At 44.0% G+C, this 23,759-nt stretch overlaps 1 protein-coding gene across 2 annotated transcripts in view; it reads left to right on the top strand.

Annotated features, from left to right (window-relative positions):
- The first annotated feature begins 367 nt into the window (after positions 1-367).
- PDE8B (phosphodiesterase 8B) overlaps positions 368-23,759 on the top strand; it is a 248,116-nt gene continuing 224,724 nt past the window's right edge. For both annotated transcript variants that reach the window (XM_045796423.2, XM_045796422.2), the window contains exon 1: positions 368-1,617. In XM_045796423.2, the coding sequence (XP_045652379.2) occupies positions 1,582-1,617 (36 nt within the window). In that variant the 5' untranslated portion in view covers positions 368-1,581. The remainder of the gene's footprint in view (positions 1,618-23,759) is intronic.

The raw sequence follows: 23,759 nt of genomic DNA, 5'->3' as shown, positions 1-23,759 counted from the left end.
CCCCTGTGTTAGCTGGGGCTGTAGTCTCATCTCAAGGTTTGTCTAGGAAAGAGTTGTCTTTCAAGCTCTCCTTGTTGCTGGCAAGACTTAGTTCCTTTTAGTCCATTGGACTAAGGGCCTCAGTTTCTTACCAGCTCTTGGCCAGAGGCACCCTCAGTTCCTTGCCACATGGGCCTCCTCATCGTGGCTCTCTGCTTTATCAAAGCCAGCAAGAGAGAGTCTCTTAGCAAGGCTATGTAACATAATCACTGACATGACATCCTGTCACCATTTGCTCCTGGTAGGAAGCAAGTCACGGGCTCCCGCACACTCAAGGAGAGGGTATTCCATAAATGCATGAGCACCAGGAGATGGGGATAGTCGGTGACCATATTAGAGTCTGTCCACACAGAGAGGAATGCTTTTGAGGGAAAACACTTTGAGCTCCTTAGAAAAAGACTATAAAGGCTATATTCATATTGCTGTCATGCCTTACTGTTGCCCTTTATAGAATATGGCTAACACCAAAATAATAATGTTTCTCTTTGCCTCTCTCCATGTCCTATGGACTAGTGTCATACTATTTGTTTTCCTTTTCTGTCATTAGAAATCTCATCATCCTGTCTGGATGAGAAAGTCAGCAGGAGAAGATTGCTGTTGTTGATCTTGGTTTAACTGGACTGACTCAGCCCTGTGGGCAGCCGAGAAAGGAAAGGTCTTTGCAAATGCTCTCCAGGTCTTTGTTAGAAATCCCCCCACCCAGAAGGAGGCAGGTATGGGGCAGGCGTGATAATAACCACAAGCAAGAAGCCCGGGTTATTTACAGCTGAGGCAGTTAAGTAGATACAATTTATTACTTTAAAAAGATGTCTGCAAGCTTCATAGCAGTATCTGCCCACACCTTTAATTCCAGCTTTTCAAACGCATTTGGGAGTGGGGGAACAGAAAGGGTGGCAGCACCCTTGGCTTGATCCACAGGTGTAAATTGTCTGCACTAATTAAGACTGAGGGATAAGCCTACCCACCCTCCACCCCCCACAACACAAACACAATAGGGTATCGGTTACATATTCATATAAATACAAAAATTCTCCTTCACTTTGAGGGCGAATGATCTTTTATATGCTATATTGTATGTATTAATAATGACTAATGTCTCTTACTTTAGAATCTCTTTAAAATAATAACATATACGAATTTGAATTGAGGAATGAGGCAAATCTGATCCTTCTCGAGGGTAGAGACGCCAGAAGAGAGTGGAGAAAGGTGGGCACGATGAGGAGAAAGCTGGGTGCCCAAACCCCGAGTCTCAAGCAGCACCAGATTGGGCAGCTCTAGCGAGACTCGGCTTCCCTCGAGGGGCAGGAGAGGCCTTGCGGGGAGCGGAGTAGTTAGGGGGGCGCTAAGCGGGCTCAAAGTCGGGGCTCCACACCTCGGGAGGGGCGCTAGGACCCAGGCACCGGCCGGCCTCGGGACGTGCCTGGGGAGTGAAGCCTCTAAGAGGCTCAGGCTCCCGGCCAGAGTCCCTCGGAACGACCAGACCCTTGCCGTGGGCGCGAGGCGCGGGGCGCGGGGTGCGGCAACCCCGTGCCCGCCGCAGGCATGGAGCAGACGCGCGGCCGGCCGAGCGCCCGCCAGGTGAGCCCCTCGCGCCGGGTCCGCACGTCCCACGGGCACCGCGCCCGGCCGCCGTCCGAGGCCGCCTCCTCCCCCGCCCTCCCTACAACCCCGGGCGCCCGGGCTCGGCGGCGAGCTGGCTGGGCGGGCTGGGTGCGCTGGGTGCGCAGGCACCAGGCCAGAGCTGTCCCCCACAGCCCCTCTTGGACACCCGCGCGGCTGAGGAGGGATGTTTCTTCTCCCCTCCTGCGCCACCCCCCCCCCCGGTCTCCGCGTGTCCTGGTGCCCCACTGCCTTCCTCCTTCCCAGGACGCGAGCACCTGGCGTGCCTGGTGTAACCGCCCGGCTTGTAATTCCGAATGGTAACAGCCGCCCACCAGCAGCAGCCGGCCGCTCGTGCGTGGCGCTGCGTAGCGGCTACGGCGCTCTTCCTGGCGTTACCCCGAGCTGGTGCCGCGACGGGCCAGGTCCCCCTGCTCCTGTTGCACCTCGAGCTTCCCGCGCCTCTCTGCGCGGCCGCTGTGCCCCTGCTTTCCTGCGGCAGCTTCTCCCCTGCTCGGGAAGCGAACCACCACCAGCCCCAGCCAGGGGGGCGGGGAGGGGCAGGGGGAAGCAAGGGTAGGCGGCCTGGGGCGGGAAGCCTCCGTGCCCTCACTTCGGTGTCCCGGACTCTACGATCCGGGGGACCCGCTCTCACCCGCGCGTGCGGCTCCCCGGCCGGCGCTCGCTGGGCGCACAGACTGAGCGTGAGGTTTAAACCACCCGCCTCCTGTGGGGGAGATGGAACGTGGGTGCGAAGAAGGCTCTCACGCCGTGGGGCATAGGAAAGTGCAGGTGAGAACAGTCCGCAGTTCAGGGAGGGGCGTTTCGTCCCAGGGGCAAGCTGCACCCACGAGCTGCCGCTCTGAACTTGTGGGCGTTCTGCTGGGCGTCCGAGTGTCACCTGAGTGCACTTAGTTACCAGGATCAAGTAGTCGCGGGTCCCCGATGAGGCTTGGCTAGCGGTCTTAAATCTGCAACAGGCTCTTCCGTACCCTCAAGACGCCCTGCTCGATTCTGCTTCCGGCTCAATTTGACACTAGTTTGCAGTCTCCAAGTTGCCAACCCCAGGGGAAAAAGTCGCTGAATAGTTGGAATGGGCGAGCGGCGATTTGCTGGGGCTGCGCGACCACTGCAGCGCAACAGTGGGCATCTGCGCCCCCCCCCCGCAACTTTTGCCCGCCTCCAGGTGGGGGCACGGGGGGACGGGGCGTGTGTGCCCACTCTGCCGGTAACAGACACGTGTGTCAGGACCTGAAGTTACACACCTACTACTAAGCTAGAAGAGAAACGTCCTCTAAACTGCGTTGGGAGACAGTCAACCGAAACATTTACACCGGGAGTTTGAGATTAGGTGAGGTGCGAGGATGTTCCCTCTAGGATTTTATAACCTGCCGGCTGGGATTGCCAGTTCTGCCTGACTGCCACCTCTGACCTTGAATGAGCTATTTTAACTTTCTTTGGTTTTCCAAGAGGCAAAACCGGAATAACGATAATCCAGCAGCAGTGCAAAGAGCGTTCACCGGGAAGCCGGTCCTCGGGTTGCAGCCCTCGCTGTATCACTGACCAGCTGTGGAACTTTCGGGCAAGCCACACAAAAGCTGGGACTCAGCTGCTACAAAAGGCTCAAGAAGAACCTTTAATTCTGGGGTCTACCGCAGCAGCAGTTTGCCAAGCTTAGAGAGCCTACAAATGCCCTCTAGTTGTTTGCATTCTGCATGGTACTTGGCTCCACAGAGCATATAGAGCCGCACGGGTCTTTCAGGCATAAGGTGTGTGGAAATAAGCCTGGCTGGTTGAGTTAGTATTTAGAATGCATTAGGTAGGACCCCAAGTAGAAAAGTCCTGTTTAAGTTAGAGTGTGGTCACATAAAAGGTCCTTTCTGTGCATTTGAAAGATCCTTGCCATTAAGTACAGTGTTACAGAAATCAGTAGAGGAGAAGCCCCAAGCTGACCCCTCAGAAGAAGGGGTCACATCTAGGGGGGGTACTTTGTTATCCCTGATACGTACTTTATTTATCTGGGAATGACTCCGCTATTATTAACTCCCCAGAAAAGCAGTTTATCAGTTTGGTAATTAAATAATGAAATTGTCTTTAGAAGCCACATTAAATATTAGAATACCTAACATTGCTAGAGTTTATTGGGATAAGCACTGCTTTAAAAAGCATTGTCTTTTTATTTAATTTCAGGAAGGGAAATAGCAGAATGATTTATTATGTTTTCTTACTAGATAATTTTTTTAAAAGGGATAAAAAGCAGAAGTAAATGCAACACAAACTCCAAGAAACCTTGTTTCTTCCGGTTCCAGAGATGAGTATCATCATCATTACCATTACCATAATGGTGAATATCTACTAAGCACTTGTTATGTGCCAAGCATCCTTCTAAGCCCCTTATGTACCTAGTCTAATGTAATCCTATCAACACCTTCCGAAGGAAGTGCTATTATTTCTCTCAGTTTTATCGGCGTGAGAGCTGAAACTTCCCGCCTGCGATCACACAGCTGGTACATGGTAGAGTTGGATCACCTGCTTGGGTTTATTTACAATGATTCAAGCAAAATGCAAGAGAGGGTTGGGAGGGCGAAAAGTGTCTACCAGATGTCAGGTACTTGATACACCTTAGTCCATGGAGATTAAGAAATCTTTCACGAGTGCTAATTTACTTTTCTTTTTCTACTTTTTATCAGTGTGCTTCTGTAATATGACTTGGGTATCTTTTCATGTGGACTAGAAAGTTGAACCATTTTTTTTACCTCTGTAGATTTGAGTGCAGATGGATGAACCATAATTAACCAATTCCCTTTAAGTGGGCACTTAGATTATTTCTGAATTTTCACAATCACATATAGTGCTAGCATAGTGTATCTTATTTATATATTTCTGCACATCTGTTCAGCTATTTCTGGTCGAAAAATCCTAGGGGTTGAGTTGCTAGGTAAAAGAGCATGGTTACCATTTGATATGTACTTTTTAATAGATATTGCCAACTTGCCATCACAAAAAGAATTATAATTTTTGGTTTGGAGTCCAGGTCCTCCACTAGCATGTTTCTGGGCTTTTGGCAAACCTGGAACTGAATGAGTCTCACATGTATGATTTGTAAACTAGAGGTGGTAGAACTTGTTGGTTTTAAGGTTGTTTCTGCAAATATGTACAATTAGAGGGTGAACAAATGAAATCGTTCATATGTGAGCATTTTACCTGCAAAAACAGAAATTTAATATGGTTTCACCTGATGGCACATGAGGTCCTGAAATAGGTTTTTGGTAGTCCATCCTTTCTAAGGTGGATTTGTGTGTGAGGTGAGGCTAGGCTATGCTGCAGTCAGAAATTAACCCTGAAAACTTGTGGCTTAAAAAAAAAAAAAGTTTATTTCTCGTATTATATGTCCAAAGCAGGTTAACAGAGTACCCTGTTCCACACAGTCACTGAGGGAGTCAGGCTGACAGGAGCTCTGCCATCTTGGAACTGCATTATCTAGAACATACTGTCTCCCTGGTCCCATGGCAGTGGAGGAAGAGGAGAGAAAGACCATGGGTAATTAACACCTGCCCTTAAATGCCTCAGGCCAGGAATGAAGCATATTTCTTTTATTTATGGTCCTTCAGTCACAACTAGTCACGAGGACCTCACCCCAATGCAGGGAGGGTAGAAAATGTTGTTTTCCTATGTCCGGAAAGAGGAAATGGTATAGTAAATACAGAGCACTGTGTATTAGTTTGCTTGGGCTTTCATGACAGAGTACCACAGGCTGGGTGGTTTAAACAACACAAATTTATTTTCTTACAGTTCTGGAGGCCAGAAGTCCTAGATCAAGATGTCAGCAGGGTTGATTTCTTCTGAGGGTCTCTGTCCTTGGCTTGTAGATGGCACTGTAGAAGAGGACCCGTAATTTTCCCTCTATCCTAAGTTCTTGGTTGAGACCCCGCCCCCTGAAATAAAAAACAGATCTACAGCAGAAAGACGAGTTTTAATTATGTACACGTACTTAGGCACATCCCGGAGTCCCACAAAGATAATGCAATTTGTCAAAATGCAGCCACATGATTGCAGCTTATAGATCATCCTGAGCTAAGGAAAGGGAAAGGGGTCTGGGGTTTCCAAGGGGAAAAGGCAATTCCAGGGAAGGTAGGAAAAGTGAATGTTTGGTCAACAAAGGTTGCCCTGCCCTGCAGATAAGTCTTTCAGAGGAAAAGTGATCTCTGGTAGTAGCTTTCTTCCCGGTACAAGATCCCTTTCTAATGTAAATTTCCCTTAAGGTAACCGCTACCCTGTTTTCAGAGCTGCTTTTGTGTCTGCAGTTCCTTAAAAAATAATCAGCTCAGAATAATCTTTATGCTAAAGAGGCATGTTTTGGGGTAGCATATTCTGCTCCCCCTCACCATCTTTTCCCTGCATCTTCACGTGATCTTCCCTCTGTGTGTCTGTGTTATAATCTCTTTAAAAATTTTTTTAAAGATTTATTTATTTGAGGGAGAGAGGGAGGGAGTGAGCCCGTGCGTGAGAGCAGGTGCAGGTGGACAGGGAGGGCGCAGAGGGAGAAGGAGAGAGAGACTCTCAAGCAGACTTTGGCTGAGCGCAGAGCCCAACCCAGGGCTTGATCTCACAAGCCTGGGATCCTGACCTGAGACAAAATAGAGTCCGATGCTTAACTGACTGAGCCACCCAGGCGCCCCCCTAATCTATTTTTGTAAAGGCACCAGCGCTTCTAGGTTGGGATCCACACTAATGAGCTTCTCTTTAAAGGCGCTACCAGAATATGGTTGCATTCTGAGGTGGGGGAGGGGCGTGAGGAATTCATCATAGGAATTTGGGGGGACCCAATGCAGCCCATAATGCATTGTCTCTGTCAGTATGTGGCCCATGCTGAGGTGTAGTCACCCTGTTTTTATTTGCGGAGCCCCGGGTGTTTCTGAAGCCATATCACAGAATCATCTCTCTCCTCACATCTCATCCTCATCTAATGACCAACAACAAGTGTTGTTTTCCTGAATTCCCTGGGTGTTGTTTTAAAGTGGCCCAATGTTACTATTTGCATCAAGTAACCTTTACTAGTGGCGCTGGTTTTCACGTGACACAGTGGCTGTAGTCGGGGATGAGCGTGGTGGCTAAAAGCGTGAATCCTGAAGCAGGCCCCCTGAGCTCCAATCCCAGCCCTGCCCCTTACCAGCAATGTTTCCTCATCTGCAAAATGGGAAGAGTAGTACTTACAGGGTTAGGGTGCCACTTAAACGAGCTAACATATGTAGAGTGCCTGGCATATACCAGGGCGTCAAAGTGATGACCTTTATTATTTGCAATTTCAGAGGTTCCTGGAGCTGTCCAGGCACAGTGCGCTGGGTCCCAGGCTGCACCCTGGGGGCTCAGACTGCCCAGCGGCTCTGTGGCTTGAGCTCCCAGGGCTTCCAGGCCGCCCGGGGAGGCGTGTGTGCCTTCGGAGGAAAGGAATCACATGACCACCTGAAAACTCTCAGTAGCTCACACACATTTAGGTCATAGGTTCACAGTTAGATCTGTGAGCCGAAAGGGAACCCAAGGGACTATTCCCTAAGTAGTAAGTTATTCCCCCCATTCCAGTTGAGGCAGCTAGGGTGGGCAGTTAAAGCAGTACGTAAAAGGTAAAAGCAGCACTTCAGTTTTTCTGAGATGTTCCCTGCCCCATTCTAATGCTCCTAGAATCAGGGTGTGCTTTTCAGTCCGTGGGGCCTGAGAGCTAGGCCTGGAACCATTTCCCATTAACGGGCCCGAAGGACAGTGGCCAACTTTCCTCCTGACAGCATCTTTCCCTTGGAAACATAAGGAGTTAAGATAAGTGCGGATTGCTCTACACCTGGGGTAGATGATCTGTCTGGATTACTGGGAAAGTCTAGATTCCTGGGCCGGCACCAGGAGCCGGAGAGCTTGGGGCTGTCACGTGACCCTGCGCCTGTGGCGCTGGAGCCCTAGCCGAGCCACTGGGAAACCAGGGCAGTGGCTTTTCTGGGTCAAGGGAGCCACGCACCTCATCCCTAGCCACCGTGTGCATCCCCCATGTGGGGAGGGGAGGCCAAGACTCTGCGTCCTGGGTAGTTGCCAGCCTTCCCACGAGATGGCAGACACTGTCGTTTGTATTTCCCGTCGTGCTTCCTACTCTAAAGCCAAGTAGAGGCAGTGCTGGATTAAAGCCGAGAGTGTGTCGATTACCAGTCTGAATCTGTGACCACCATTTGTGGGGGTGGGGGTGGGGGTGGGGGTGGGAGGGCGTGGCACCTTATAAATTGCTCTCAGCCAGGCCGTAATTGTGACGTAGTTGTCATCACCTGTGGATGTATTTACTCAGGTTTAACTTCTGATATTTTCAACTTTTCAGTCGAGGTGGGGGCATTGTTGTCAATCCATGGGTTGAGTTTAATTGCTGATTACGATGACTTCAAAAAGGTTACACTATGATTCAGCACTGAAACAAAAAAGTTATTGTTTACACAGTTACACAGAGAGTCAAGGAAATAGAGAATGGGGCATAAATTTGATATTGATAGAGCAACTATTTGTCATTGGTGGATGACGCAATTTCAGCTTTGTTTTGTTTGTTTTTGCAAAGTACCAGCCAAGGGTGTTCAGTAAAGAAAACATACCCACAAGTATATAAAGCTAGATTTATGCTTTCTTATTGAGATGCATGCAGAAGGATTACCAATCACATGCCAAGTAACTAAACTGAAGGAAGGAGAAATTGCCTAATCTATCAGCATAGATGAAAAAATTCAAAGCTGCAAGAGGCTAGTGGGACCAATTCGTGCATCTTATAGGACTGGCATTAGACCATTATGTTATAGTTCAATGGGCAGCGTGTTTTTCTTAGTGGTACACAGAGTGATGGTGTTTTGTATAATCAGTGGCGTCTTAGTTTGGTGAAATGTGGCAGAAGCGGCAAGGAAGAGACTGGAATCTAGGTCTCTTGCCTGGAAAAGGTAAACATCCCTGACCCAAGTGTTATCTGACCCCAGCATCCAGATTGGTGACATAAGTCACTTGCATGACCCAGAGTGTGCATGCCTCCTTAGGAGTGAGGAGGCTAGCATGCAAAATTTAAGGAGGCCCCCAAGTGCAGGGTCAGCATGCGAGAGTGAGGACTTCCTTAAATGTTGTGGCCTAGGGGCACCTGCATGGCTCAGTCTTGTAGGCGGTTGAGTGTCTGCCTTCAGCTCAGGTCATGATCCCAGGGTCCTGGGATCAAAGAGCCCTGCGTTGGGCTCCCTGCTTGGTGGGGAGCATGCTTCTCCCTCTCCCTCTGCCCCCTGCTTGTGCTCTCGCTCTTTATCTCAAATAAAAATAAATCTTAAAAAAAAATGTTGTGGCTTACCTGATTTGCTTCCCTTACCATAGTCCCAGCCCTGGTTTTGATCTTTGAATCAGTTTCTAGATGACTAAGAAAATTGAACTGAGATATAAGCAGATGAAAATGCAATCATCTAACACACATGGCCAGCCAGGATACTCCAGTGTAAATATTACTCCTTCTGGATGAGATCTATGGAGAACATTACTAAGAAAGCAGTTGGGACATTGTGAGGAAAGTGACCTAGTAAGTGTATTAACACATTACTTGTGTTTTTTACAATTGTACATATGTACGATTAGCCACGGCTGATTAAATAGTAGGAAAACAAATGCTTTCTCTAGGTTTTTAGGTTCTGTTTTCTAGTTCCTTTTAGTGATTTTTAAAAGAACATTCAAGACCTTCTTCCTTGCAATGGACTGGAATATAAAGAGGAAATTAAATTCCTCAGGTAGCTTTCATTAAATCCCCTCTGTTTCGAAATCGGGACAGAAGGTCCTCTTAGTAACTTAAGAGTGCTTTGGAAGGTTGAGGAGTTCCAGATCCTGTTCTGGCTGGTGATGGAATTATATTCAGAAGATTAAGATACATAATATAGACGAAGGGTTTACTACGAGCATCTTTGTCCAACAGCCTATTGGACATCATTTCTGCCTGAAGAGCATCATTCTGCAATACCTGTTTTCATGTTTCAAAGAGGAGGAACTTAGTTTTACCCCAGAATAGCATTTTCAGAGGGACAGTGGCCACCAAAGTATTTTCACCATCTGTGAGCAGGCTTTTCTGTTTAAGGAAGGGCATTTCACACCTTCTAATACGGCATGCACTGGAGTTCTCAATGTACTGTCACTCATTGTGGGAATAAATTCTGTCAGGCCATAGCTCACGCACTGGTCTCTGCAGCAGCGGAAAAGATCCTGTGGCTTCAGGAATTGAGCGAGAGGAAAATAAGAAGGTGGGAGAAGACGGTGGAAGGAGTAGAGGGGGAAGGCTGCTTGGAGGAAGGCTAAAGCAGTGCTTCCCAGTCCTGTGGCATCACAGCACACACAGGACAACGGCAATGTTGTCTCAGGTACCGGAGTCAGTAGACGAGACTCTGGGCTTGCTCAAGGCCCTGCATGGGTGGCCTGAGGGCCGAGAGAATCACTATCTTGTCATGCTGTACCAGTTTGGTCAGTGCACTGGTGAGAAGCCCTGCTGGAGGGTGTAGCTCTTGGGAGGAGGGAGGGAGGGGCAGAGCTCAGACACCACTGCGTCGAGGCCCCTGCCTGCCGCTCGTCCCTAGTTGGCCTCTAACCCTGGCCCAGGGTTACAGGGCACATGTGTAGGAGGACATGCTTGGTCTGCAGGCCTTTCTCTGGCTCTGCCCATGCAAGCCCGGGAGGTCAGGAAGAGGGTGAGCAGCGGAGAATGCACACTGCAAGAGCAGTCACTTCTTCCCTTTAACTTCTCATCTGTAGACGGAGCAGCTTTGCACCGTTTATGCAGCAGGAAACTACTGAGCATCCAGCACATGCCAGACAGACCGAGTTTTCCCTTCTTGGAGCTTCCTTTCTGGTGTGGGGGGAGGGTAAAGAATGAAAATTAGAAAGAAGGTCAGCTGGCCATATGCGCCAGGGAGAGAGAGCGCTGGGGAGAAACTAGGGAAAGAAAGGGAGAAAGATAAAGCAGGAAGGGGCGTTAAGGACCCTCAGGACGGGATGGGGAATGTTGCTTTTTTAAATCAGATGGTCAGAGAAGGCCTCCATGGGAAAGGGAACCTTCGAGCCGAGGCCTGAAGGAAGTAGGGAATGAACCATGTGGCTGGTTCAAAGCACATTCCAAGCAGGAGGAATACCAGATGCAGAGGCCCTGCCTGTCCAAAAGTTCAAGGTGCAGCAAGGAGGCCAGTGCGGCAAGGAGCACATGAGCAAGGGGAGGGCAGCAGGGGCTGATGTCAGGGACGTCATGGAGGCCTGACAGCTGAGGGCCTTGCTGTCTGCTGTAAAGGGCTAGGGAGATGGGAGTGATGGGAGCTGACTTCGGGTGTGGGTGGGTCACCCAAGCAGCTGCCACGCTAAGAGCCGGAGGGGACTCAGGATGAAGCTAGGGCGTCTGCGAGGAGGCATCACAGGTGAGAGATGTGCTGGCTTAGACCAACATGATGGCAGCGAAGATGGTGAATGATGGTCAGATTCTGAATTGTTTTAAGTGGAATTGACAGGATTTGCAGACAGGTGGGACATGGGGTGAGAAAGACTCTAAGAAACCTTGAGGATATCTCTCAGACCCCTTGCAGCACTAACATGGTATGAGTTTTTGTCATCAGTCTTTGGTCCTTGCCACCGGCCCCTGTCCTTTTGTACTCTAACGAATTCTTCGTGAATCGACTCTGATGGTCAGGGCTGATATCAGGAGTGACCACGTCTGGCTTAGTTTTTGCCCTTTGGTTTTCCTGGAAGAGAAACCTTTCAAGGGAGATACAAAGGTCAGGCATTGACTGTGACAGATCTTCTCAATAAGCCAAGGTTAGAATAAAGGCTCACCTCCCTTTAGAAGCCTTTCTTATAACCAGATTTGAATTCCCCTCAGATAGCTTTAAAGGAGAAGGGTGGATTATAGTTTGTCTGCTAAAAATTATTGCTCTCGATAACTGAACCATAATCAGTGGAAAGATGAGAACCAATGGAATCACTGGTTGCAGAAATTCATTTTATAAATGAGATGGTAGAGAAAAAAAAAAAGAGAAGCCCACAACCCCTGGTTTTGGTGCCAGTGCCAAGTGAGGCTCCATGAAAAGCCGAGAGGAAGCAGTCCTTTCACGAGTATCAGATCTGACCCACAGCTGGGATGTGACCGAGATGCTGTGATGACCTCCCCCCTCTCACTTGCCCCAAGAATGTCTGTCTGGTTTCAGTGTTTGCTCTTACAGACCTAAAAGTCGTGTTCCCATCATCACTTAGGGTCTAACATGTAAACCAGCTCTCTGATATGTTGGCTACCTGTTGGTGAAGACCTTTTATGGAATTACAACACCTTCTGACCTCTCAATGTGTATTCTAGAAAAGCTTCGTGGGCTAAGGATATAATAGGCCCAAGAATAGTATGATGAGGAAGGAATGATGGGGTTTATATCGTCTTGTGCTTGATGCTCGGTTGTGTTACTCTGTTCGGCTATCGTAACAAAATATCACGGGCTGGGTAGCTGAAACAGGTATTTATTTTCTCACGGTTCTGAGAGCTAGAAGCCTAAGATCAAGGTGCCTTTAGGGCTGGTTTCTGTGAGACCTCTTTTCATGGCTTGTGGATGGCTGCGTTCTCACTATGTCCTCACACGGTGTCTTCTCTGTGTGCTTGTGGAGAACTCAATGGTATCTTCCTCTTTTTTATAAGAACACCAGTCCTCTTGGCCCTTATGGCCGCATGTAACCTTAATTACCTCCCTCAAGGTCCTATCTCCAAATACAGTCACGTTGGAGGTTAAGGTTTCAACCTAAGAATTTTAGAGGACACATTTTGGTTCATAACATCAGGCAAATGCTGCAAAAAAAAAAAAAAACCTGTATTGAGGTATTATTTATATACAATAAAATATATACCTTAAAAATTGTTTTAATTTTATTAATATGGTTAACATACAGTATTATATTACTTTCAGGTATGCAGTACAGTGATTTAACCATTCCACACATGACCTGGTACTCATCACGACAAGCGCCCTCCTTAATCCCCATCACCTGTTCCACCCATCCCCCCCCAACCCACCTCCCCTCTGGTGACCATCAGTTTGTTCTCTGTAGTTAGCAGTCTGTTTCTTCATTTGTCTCTTTCTCTCTTTTTTTTCCTTTGCTCATTTGTTTTGTTTTTTGAATTCCACATGAGTGAGACCATATGGTATTTGTCTTTCTCTGACTTATTTCACTTAGCATAATACTCTTCAGCTCCATCCATGTCACTGCAAATGGCAAGATTTCATTCTTTTTTATGGCTGAATAATATGCCATTACACACACACACACACACACACACACACACACATACATCTTCTTTATCCATTGATCAGTTGATGGACACTTGGGCTGCTTTCATACCTTGGCTATTGCATATAATGCTGCTATAAACAAAGGGGTGCGTGTATCACTTTGAATTCGTATTTTCGTGTCCTTTTGGTAAATACCTAGTAGTGCAATTGCTGGATCTTAGGGTAGTTCTATTTTTAACTTTTTGAGGAGCCTCCATATAGTTTTTCACGATGGCTGTACCAATTTGCATTCCCACCAACAGTGCAAGAGGGTTCCTTTTTCTCCACATCCTCACCAACACCTGTTGTTTCTTCTGGTGTTGATTTTAGCCATTCTGACAGGTGTGAGGTGATAGCTTATTGTGGTTTTGATTTGTATTTTCCCTGATGATGGGTGATGTTGAGCATCTTTTCATGTGTCTGTTGGCCATCTGCATGTCTTCTTTGGAGAAATGTCTGTCCATGTCCTCTGCCCATTTTAATTGGATTATTTGGTTTTTTGGGTATTGAATTTTATAACTTCCTTATATATTTTGGATACTAACCCTTTATCAGATATGCCATTTGCAAATATCTTCACCCATTCAGTAGTTAGCCTTTTAGTTTTGTTGATTCTTTCCTTCGCTGCGCAGAAGACTTTTATTTTGGCACAGTCCCCATAGTTTATTTTTGCTTTTATTTCCCTTGCCTCAGGAGACCTATCTAGAGAAAAGTTGCTACAGCCAATTCCAGAGAAATTACTACCTGCGCTCTCTTCTAGGATTTTTATGGTTTCAGGTCTCACACTTAGGTCTTTAGTCCATTTTGAATTTATTTTGGTGTATGGTCTAAGAAAGTGGTTCAGTTTTGCCAACACCATTTTTTGAAGCGATTGCCTCTTTCCCATTGCATATTCTTGTTCCTTTCTTGTGCCTTTGTCGAAGATGAATTGACCATGTAATCATGGGGTTATTTCTGGGCTCTGTACTCTGTTCTGTTGCTAGGTATGTCTGTTTTTGTGCCACCCCCATACTGTTTTGATGACTGCAGCTTTGTAGTATAATTTGAAATCCGGAATTGTGATACTTCTAGTTTTGTTTTTCTTTCTCAAGATTGCTTTGGCTTTCAGGATCTTTTGTGCTTCTGTCACATTTTAGGACTCTTTGTTCTAGTTCTGTGAAAAATGCTGTCAGTATTTTGATAGGGATTGCATTAAATGTGTGGAGGGCTTTGGGTAGTAAGGACAGCTTAACCATATTTGTTCTTCCAATCCATAAGCTTGGAATATTTTTCCATTTGTTTGTGTCCTCTTCAATTTCTTTCATTAGTTTTATACTTTTCAGAGTACAGATCTTTCACCTCCTTGGTTAAGTTTATTCCTCGTTATTTTATTCTTTTTGGTACAATTATAAATGGAATTGTTTTCTTAATTTGTCTTTCTGCGGCTTCATTATTAGTATAAAATATACACCTTTAAAGTGTGCATTTCGACAAAGTAGATAATCGCATAATATGGCCATATATTGGCTACCACAGTCTAGATATAGAACAGTTCTATTGTCCTGTCCCTTGTGCTCCTTCCAGTTGATTTTCAGCCCCTACCATAGTCCCTAAGTAGCAGCTAATCTTTTTATTCCAGTAGACTGGATTTATCTTTTTTAGAGTTTCATATCAGTGAAATCATACATGTAGGCTTTGTCTGTCTTCTTCCACCTAGTTTAATGATTTTGAGATTTCCCCCTGTTGCTTTTTGTATTAATAATTTGTCACATTTTATCATTGAATAGTATTCCATTTTATGGATGTATCACGATGTATTTATTCACCTGCTAGTGAACATTTGGCTTGTTTCCAGTTTGGGGATGCTATTTAAAAAGCTGCTAGGGACAAATTTTGGGGCGTGTGCTTTCATTTCTCTGGGGTGAATGCCTAGAATGAAGTTTCATAGTTGTATGATAAGTGTATGTTTAATAAGAAATTGTCAGACTGTTTTCCAGAAGTGACTGTACTAATTTACATTTCCATCAGCAATGCATCAAAGTTCCAGTTACTCAACATCCTTGTTAGCTAACCTGATATGGTCAGTATTTTGCATTTTAGCCATTTTAGTGGATGTATAGTGATATCTCATTGTGGCTTTATTTGCAATTCACTGATGACTAATGATGATGTGCCTTTTTTTTCATGTGCTTTCTAGTCCTTTTAGTATCTTATATTGTGAAGCATCTATTCCAAACTTTTGACCCATTTTTAAAAAATATTTTTTTTATTTATTTGACAGAGAGAGAGAGAACATGAGCTGGGGGGTGGGCAGGGAGGAGAGGGAGAGGGAGAAGCAGGCTCTCCACTGAGCCAGAAGCCCAACATGGGGCTCTATCTCAGGGTCCTGGGGTAATGACCTGAGCTGAAGGTAGACTTAACTGACTGAGCCACCCACGCACCCCTTGACCCAATTTTTGAGTTGTCTTCTGATTATTGGCTGTAAGACTTCTTCACATATTCTGGATATAAGTCTTTGAATATATTATATTTCTCCCAGTCTATGGCTTGCCTCTTTATTTTCTTAAAGTTATCTTTAAAGAAGACTTTTAAAAGTTTGATGAATTCCATTCTATCCATTTTCTTGCTTTTATGATTCATGCCTTTTACATTCTTCCTAAGAAATCTTTGCCTACCTCAAGTTCATAAAGATTTTCTCCTCAGTTTACCTCCAGAAGTCTTTTTGCTTTAACTCCTTAAATTCTGTGATCCATTTCCAGTTATGTTTATGTATGGCAAGAGATAAGGACAGGGTTGTTTGTTTTGTTTTCGCGTATGGATTCTAGTCATTCCACCACCATTTGTTGAAGAAACTATGCTTTTTCCATTGAATTATCTTGGCACTTTGATCGAGAATTAATTGACCCTAAAATTGTGAGTTTATGTTTGGACACTCTTCTGTTCCACTGATCTGTCTGTTCCTTCGTGTATGATGTAAGAATCTTATGTTATACTTCTGTGTACCCCCTCCCATCCTCCGTGCTATTTTTGACATTCATTTCACCTCTATATGTTTTATAAATACCACAATACAGGGGGGCCTGGGTAGCTCAGTCAATTGAGCATCTTACTCTTGGTTTCAGCTCAGGTCCTGATCTCAGGGTTGTGAGATTGAGCCTTGCGTCAGCCTCCAAACTGGGTGCGGAACCTGCTTGGGATTCTCTCACTCCCTCTGCCCCTCCCCCTCTCTAAAAACAAAACAAAACAAAAAACCACAATACATTGTTACTACTTTTGCTGTGAAGTTAATTATCTTTTAAAAGCAATAAAAATAAGAAGAAAGTCTCTATATATACCTTCATATTTACCATTTTAATGCTTTTCATTCATTTACATATAGTTACATTACTAACTCATATCATTTTCCTTCTACCTGAAGCATTTTTAGAATTTTTCTTGTAATGAATGATTGCTAGTGATGAATTCTCTCACTTTTTGTTTGTCTGAGAAAACCTTCATTTACTTTCATTTTTTGAAATATATTTTTCCAGCATATAGGTTGACAGTTTAGTCTTATAGTACTTTAAAGGTTTTTCTCCATTTAATTATGACTTTCATAGTTCCTTTCTTTTTTTTTTTTCCCTAAAGATTTTATTTATTTGAGAGAGCACAAGAGAGATTGAGTGACAGAGAGAGCACGATAGAGACAGAGAGAGTGCGGTAGGGGAAGGGGAGAGGAAGAGGGAGAAGAAGGGAGCCCAATGTGGGGCTTGAGCCCAGGACCCCAGGATCATGACCTGAGGTGAAGGCAGTTGCTTTAACTGTCTGAACCACCCGGTGCCCCTGAAAAGTCTGGCACTCTTATATCTCTACTTGCCATGTCCTTTTTCTCTGGATCCTTTTAAGATTTTCTTTTTATCAGTGTTTTCGGAAATTATATTCTCTTGTGCCTTGGTGTGGTGTGCTTTTGGTTTATCCTGCTTGAGGTTTGCTGCATTTCTTAGATTTGTGCATCACTGAGGCTCTGTTAATTTTCTTTTAGCTTTTTTTTCCTCTTTATTTAATTTGAATAGTTTGAATTAACATGTCTTCTAGTTCACCAATCTTTTCTTTTTCAATGTCTAATGTGCTCTTAGTCCTAGTCAGTGACCATTTCATTTCAGAACTTGTCTTTTTCATTTCTAGATGCTCCATTTAAAAGATCTTCCATTTCTCCTCTTACAGTGCTTATGTGTTCCTTTCAATACTTGGATAATGGTTATTGTTCTTATCTGCTAATTCTCTTATTTCTACTTCCACTTCCTGATCTTTCGTTGGATTTTTCATATTTTTCTGCGTGTTGGCATACCTAGTAATTTTGAATGTATGCTAGACATTTTGAATGTTACATTGTTGTGTTTAGATTTTGTTTTCTTTGAAGAATGTTGGATTTTGTTCTGGGAGACAACTAAGGTAATCTTGGTTCAACACGATCCTTTCAAGGCCTATTTTTAAACTTCTTAAGGTGGGTCTGGAATAGTCTTTTCTGTAAGTATTCTTTAGCCTTCCTCTTAAAGCATGACCCACTGGGTTCTCTACTGAATGCCCTGAGTAATCAGTAAGAACTCTCCACTCCGGCTGGTGAGAACTTGATGGCTCTTAGTTCACTGTGAGCACTGTGAATTGTTCAGTTTATAGCTTTCCAGTCACTCTCTTCCTGGTGTGTGGAATTTCACCCTATTCATGCATGTCTTAGTATTTAGTAAACTTTCCTCCTCAGAGGAAAAGTGCTCCTCAAGTGCTCCTCAGAGTGTCTTGTCTATATAGCTTCCTCTCTCTGAAACTGCCCTATAAACCCTAGCCATGTAAGCCTTTCCAGATTCTGATTTCTTTCCCTGCAACTCAGTGAAAACCCTGGACTCTGCCTGGGATTTCTTCCCTGCCTGGGAATGTGCCTCCAGGGTGAAAGCTGAGGTAATATTTTATATCTCATCTATCTATCTATCTATCTATCTATCTATCTATCTATCTATTTATCTAGGTATATTGTATCTTCTTTTAGGGCTGACAGTCCTAAGTTACCTATTGTCCAATGTCTGAAAATAGTTGTTTCATATATTTTATGTTTTTCTAGTTGTTAGTGGAAGGAAGGCAAATTTTGGTCTCTGTTTCTTCATCATGACCAGAAATAAGTCCATTCTACAAATATTTATTCATCATCCTACACAAAAGTTGCCATCTTAAAATACTATTCAATTTGAAGATGTAATCTGAGATGTTTTGTGTTCTTTTTTCTTCTTCCATAATTAAAAAATAAACTATGGATTTTTCAAATACATTTAAAGAACTGCACTGCATTGTTTATGTTTATTATTGCAGAACTGTGTGTATTCCCACAGTGATTCCTATGCCTTATTCTCTTTACCCACACACCCACTCCAACTAGGACTCACGTGACTTCTTGATATAGTATTTAGTTTCTGAAATGGCTCTCAGACCTTTTCCCGGGGAATTTCTAAGCCTTTCATGGCTAGAGTTCTAGGAATGACCATTCAAGGCTTACTTCTTATATTTTCCAAGAATGGAAAATTATTATATATGTTTTATATTCACTGTACATACAGGAGAAACAGAAGATAGTAAATATATAATTAATGTGGATATTTATGCCATCTGAATTGTACCGGGCTATGACTTTCTCACAGAACTTTCTCTGTTTGAATGGTTAACATGCCTTATAAATGTATGACTTCGTGGCTGGGCCAGCTTTCACAAAAGTGTTAAGAGAAGGAAAATCTTAAATACTGGCTTGATTTCTTAATTTAACAACAAGAGATGATTCTTATACTATACTCCCCATGTGTAAAAACATGTCATTTTTATTTCTAAAGTCTATGGAGGGTTTTTTTTTCTTTTAAAGCCAATGTTTATGTTGGTGATTTTTTAAAATCCCCCATTAAAAAGGATCTGAACCTACTAGATCTCTGTGAGAAATGCTATATATATAGCCTCAGCCATATATTTTTTTAAAAGGGTTATGTAGGACTTTTATAACCTATAAAAGTTTGATGGCTCCCTGCTCAAGAGAAAGCAAGTGATTACTCAGCCATGCTAGGTGGGAGTTCAGGTTAATATAAACAGAGAGATGTTGAGAGATTTTATATCCAAAGGGTAAGAGAAGAGAAGCATATGGAGGTATGCATCCAGAGATTTTGTACAAAGGGAGAACATTAAAGTAATAGACTGTTGCATAGTAAACTTCCTCCCAAGTGGTAGACATTACTATTATTATTATTTTTACTCAACCAATGTTCTGAAAACAATTTTGTCTGCTTTGTGTACTTACAGTGGACTGAATTCATACTCTCTCCCTGCCCCCGCTCCCAGGCCACTGCTTCCTGGAACTTTATTTAGTGCTCCTAAAAGTGAGTGGACTTTTGTCATCCTCACCTTGAACACCGTATGTTAAGAAAAGGAAAATCACCCCACTGAAAGTTATATAGTTCTGCTGGTGTGTTTTTAACCATTCGGTTTACTTCTATAAGTAAGTAACCCCCCCATCCCTACTCCCTTGTCTCAGGGAGAGTGAAGACTATTGAAAACATGTCCTTAAAAGTCTCCGCCTCAGAGAGACATCCTTGAGATCTACCACCTTACAGTTCTAATCAGTTTGTGGGTGATAGTGCTTTGTGACATTCCTTTTTGTAACAAATCATTCATGTTCAAGCTCAAGTTATATTATGCTTTAGAAAATAAAACATCACAGGTGAGGGGTTTTCTTGGTCTTTGCTTTTGTTTTTCAATATCTTTATGCATAGCGGTGCTTTTCAGAGTGTGGCCTGGGATCGGTAGCATCAACATCATTTGGAACCTAGTTAGAAATATAAATTCTCAGGCCCTGCCATCTCTATTTTAGATCATTCTGATGTATGCTAAAGTTTAACGGCTGCTGGTGTGAACCCCAGAAAATCTCCTATATCTGACTTAATTTATTATAAGCCACATCATATGAGGTATGAAGATGTAATCAGTCATGTCCCCAGCTACTGTTGCCTTGGAGATGTTTAATGGTGTAACACGGGAAGTGCCATGCTGCTAAGCAAATGTCAAACTCTGAGAAGGAAGAGACTTTCTGCCAAAAGCCTTCTAGAACACCTCCTTTCACAGCCCTAGCAGCCAAAGGGAGAGGATTAAGACATCAAAACCTTGGAAGGTGCTAATACAGGCCCCTCAGGCTGAGCTGCAGCCTTGGGGCACCTTTAGCTAGTTAAGAAGTAAAATCCCAAGGCTCAAAAGCTGTTCTTGAAACAGAAGTATCAAAAGACTGAATTTAGCAATCTGAACATGAAGCGGGAAACTCCTATCCCTGTGTAGACCGTACCGTAGGGAAGCCCAAGGAAGTCTTGACAAAGAGCCTGGTTTCTTAGCCACACTAGGGAAGGGGGGCATGTACTTTTTAGGGTGGAGGACCTAGAGGTGGACAAATCTGTCATCTTCATAAAAGTCTATGATTCATTCAGCATGTATTGAACACGTGCTGTCTCTGGATCTGAGCACTAGAGATCCAGCAGTGAACACAGAAGGGGATCCAGGCCTTATGTCCTTCACGTTCTCGCTGTGTTCTGGCGATGGTGAAATGTCAGTGGTGGTGCTGGATGGCTATTTTCTGATTTATAGACTCAAGATTCTGGGCCTCAGAGAGTGCAAATCCTGATAAAGAATCCCTTTTATAAACAAGACTTATTTTTCCTGGGAGTGCTCCCCGTTCTCATATGTACCTTGATATCCAAGCTGGAAATTTTGGAATTGGTTTTGATATCACGGGCTTCCTGGCCCCTCAGTGAGTCGGCAGTTCATCCCAGGGATTCGTTCTCAGTAAGGTCTCTGGAATTTCCCTTCTTTTCCATTCTTACAAATTCCATCAACTCAATGTCTTGGTATTAGTCTGCTCAGTCTACCATAACAAAGTACCATGGACTGGGTGGTTTAAACAACAGAAATATATTTTCTCAGTTCTGGAGCAGATGGTGCCTTTTCACTGTGTCCTCACATGGCCTTTTCTGGGTGTGTGTTGAGAGAGAGAGAGAGAGAACGCGCGCGCTTGTGCGTGCGGGCTTGGGAGCACGTGCGCGAGAGCGAGCTCTGGTGTCTCTTCCTCTTCTTGTAAGGACACCAATTCTACTGGATTAGGGTCTCACCCTGACCTCATTTAGCCTTAATTACCTTCTTAAAGGTCCTGTCTCCAAATATAGTTACATTGCAGGTCAGGGCCCCCACATACAAATTGGTGGGAGGGGGGACACGACTCAGTTCATACCAGTCCTTTTTATGTCACCCCTGGCTCATTATAGCTTCTTGCTAATCCCCATGCCTGACCCCCTTCACCAGTTCTTCTTGAATATGCAGCCAGGCTCACTCAAGTAAAAAGCACTTTTAGTGTACAGTCTTACTGAAAAACCTCAGTGATCCCCAATAACTAGGATTTTACCAAACTCCTTGATCTGGTGTTTGATTCCCTGGTCATAGCCAAAATAATGCTACTCTCTTCCCCTACACCACACACCTTTTGAATAATCTGCTTTATTGTTCTGTGAGCATTCGGTGTGCGTTCCCTCCCACTTCTAGGTCTTTGCTCACATTATCCTTTCTGGAATGTCCTCTTTTCCACTTATTCAATCCTGCCCTTTCTTTCAAGTGCCATACTCCATCTCCTCACCATCACTTCCACCCACAGTGATCTTTCTCTCTGGGCTTGGATTATTTTTTCAAAGCAAGTGTGAACACAATTCTCTGTGTGTATGTCTGTGTTCCTGATGGAACTGAGAGTGAGTACCAAGGCTGTTACTTCTGTGTGTCCCTCATAGTGCCTGGTACAGGGGTGAGTACTCTAACAGTGTTCTCACTGAGGATGGGTGGATGGATGGATGAAAAAGAATGACACTCCTTTGATAAGGTTTTCTGAGAATATTAATTTACATGAGAAAAGGTCCATAACCCTACCCCAGTCTCTCTCTCACAGCAACACATTTTAGGTCTCTGGATAACCTTCACCACTGTTTGTCATCCCAATCCTCCATAACCTTCTAAACTCCATAGATGTACGAGAATGTTTCTGTCAAGTTCTCCAAGTGCTCATTACTGTCTGATACATGGTAGCCACTCCGTAAATATTTGCTGAATGAATGAATGAATGGATGACTTTGGCCTCACATCGTGGAATGAAATTTTTTGGAGTGGATCGTATGCCTAGCAAAGGGCACGCGGGCAGAGGAGGACCTGCTTCGAAATCTGACCATTTTTTCTTACCCATGAGGCATTTAGGAAATTGTACACTAATTTGGAAAAAAATGTGCTTTGCTTTATATATTGTATATCTTAAGTCAGATTGAATTAATGAATTAGTGAATTAATAATTTGTACCCTGACTTTAAATACCCCAAAATTCAAAGTGCTATATGAGTATTTATGAAGCCATGCAGTGTACTGTTTTAAAAAGCCAACATTTAATCACTTGACAAACACAAATTTATTGTGTATCACAATGGATTTGTTCTGTGAATCTAGATTTTCATATGGGAGTTTCCTTCCAGATGGTAGAACCCACACATCGGAGTTTCAGGATCTTCCGTCTTCTCTTCCCCCTCTAATTTTACCATCCCCCCCCCCAGGAGACACTCTCTAGTTAGCTCATCTGCTAACTGTCTTCTGGATGCACCAAAAGGTCTGGCTGTCATGGCCCTTCCCCAGCAAGCCTTCCCCAGCCATCATAAGTACCAAAAAGAACGGACAGTTTCACTCATTTTTGCTGTCACACCTCCACACCCATGTATCATGCTCTGTCATTTCTCGTAGGTCCCGCGTACCTGATCGCTCTATAAGCTCCTTTGGAGTAGGGCTATGCTGTGTGTTTTGTTTGTATATTTTTTTAATGCCTGATACTCCTATGAAATGTATTTACAAGGTTTTTGGCAGTGCGTGTTTTCTCTCTCATGGCCTATTTGAGAATTCCAGGAGAATTCTGAAGGTGAATGGCGAGCATATTCTGGAGTCTCTCTCCAGGGTTGACCCAGTCCCTCCTGGGATGTCCTTGTTAATGGGAAGGACAGATCACTTCTGTATTACGTAGATTCAGGGCGCAGTGCACAGTGGATTCCATTTCGGTGACATTGACCTCAGGAAGTCAGATGTTGGCTGAATCTCTTTCTACATTTTTTCTGTTTGCATCTTTTACAGCTGGCATGGGAAAAGGGCCCTATGGGCTAGTCAAACCTTCTCCTCAATTTCATTTGGTCTGTGGCAAAAGGTTCAAGAAGTGATGCACCTATACTTAAATGTATTACTTATTGTTATTCTTTAAAAAAAATTTTTTTATTACTTTGTAGGAATATTTTGCCACAGCAGTGGGTCCCTGTGTCTTTCATTATCTTTCGCTTTCTGCTTCTGTACTGTGTCAGGCTCAGTATTTCCTTTGTAAGTGGGTATGCATTTAAATTCTGTCTTCATTTCCATCTCTCTCTGATTCTTTAATTTTTTCCATCTTCCATCTTCTGTCTAAAGGACAAAAATCAGTGGAAGTTCCTAAAAGAAAATATACTGAGCTAAGTTGTTTTGAGGATGTATTAGGAAACATAATGCTTATTCATTTATGTTACTTTTGTGTTCAGTTTTTCCCAAAGCGAGATCTGTGAAGCTCCTGTTTCTCATCTGTGTCACTTTACATCCACTTAGGAACCTCGACAAATAGAGACACATCTTCCACGGTCGTAATCAGTCTATATATACCATATATTTTTAACCTAACATTATTTCATCTATGCACTTTTAAATAGTGGTATTCTGGCATGTTAGCATAGTTTGCTGAGC

Source organism: Ursus americanus, chromosome 5 (genome assembly GCF_024610735.1).
Source record: "Ursus americanus isolate L20-20 chromosome 5, mUrsAme1.1.p, whole genome shotgun sequence".
In the NCBI taxonomy this organism is placed as follows: domain Eukaryota; kingdom Metazoa; phylum Chordata; class Mammalia; order Carnivora; family Ursidae; genus Ursus; species Ursus americanus.
Note: the sequence above shows the minus strand (reverse complement) of the source record. Positions and strands in the feature narration are given on the sequence as shown.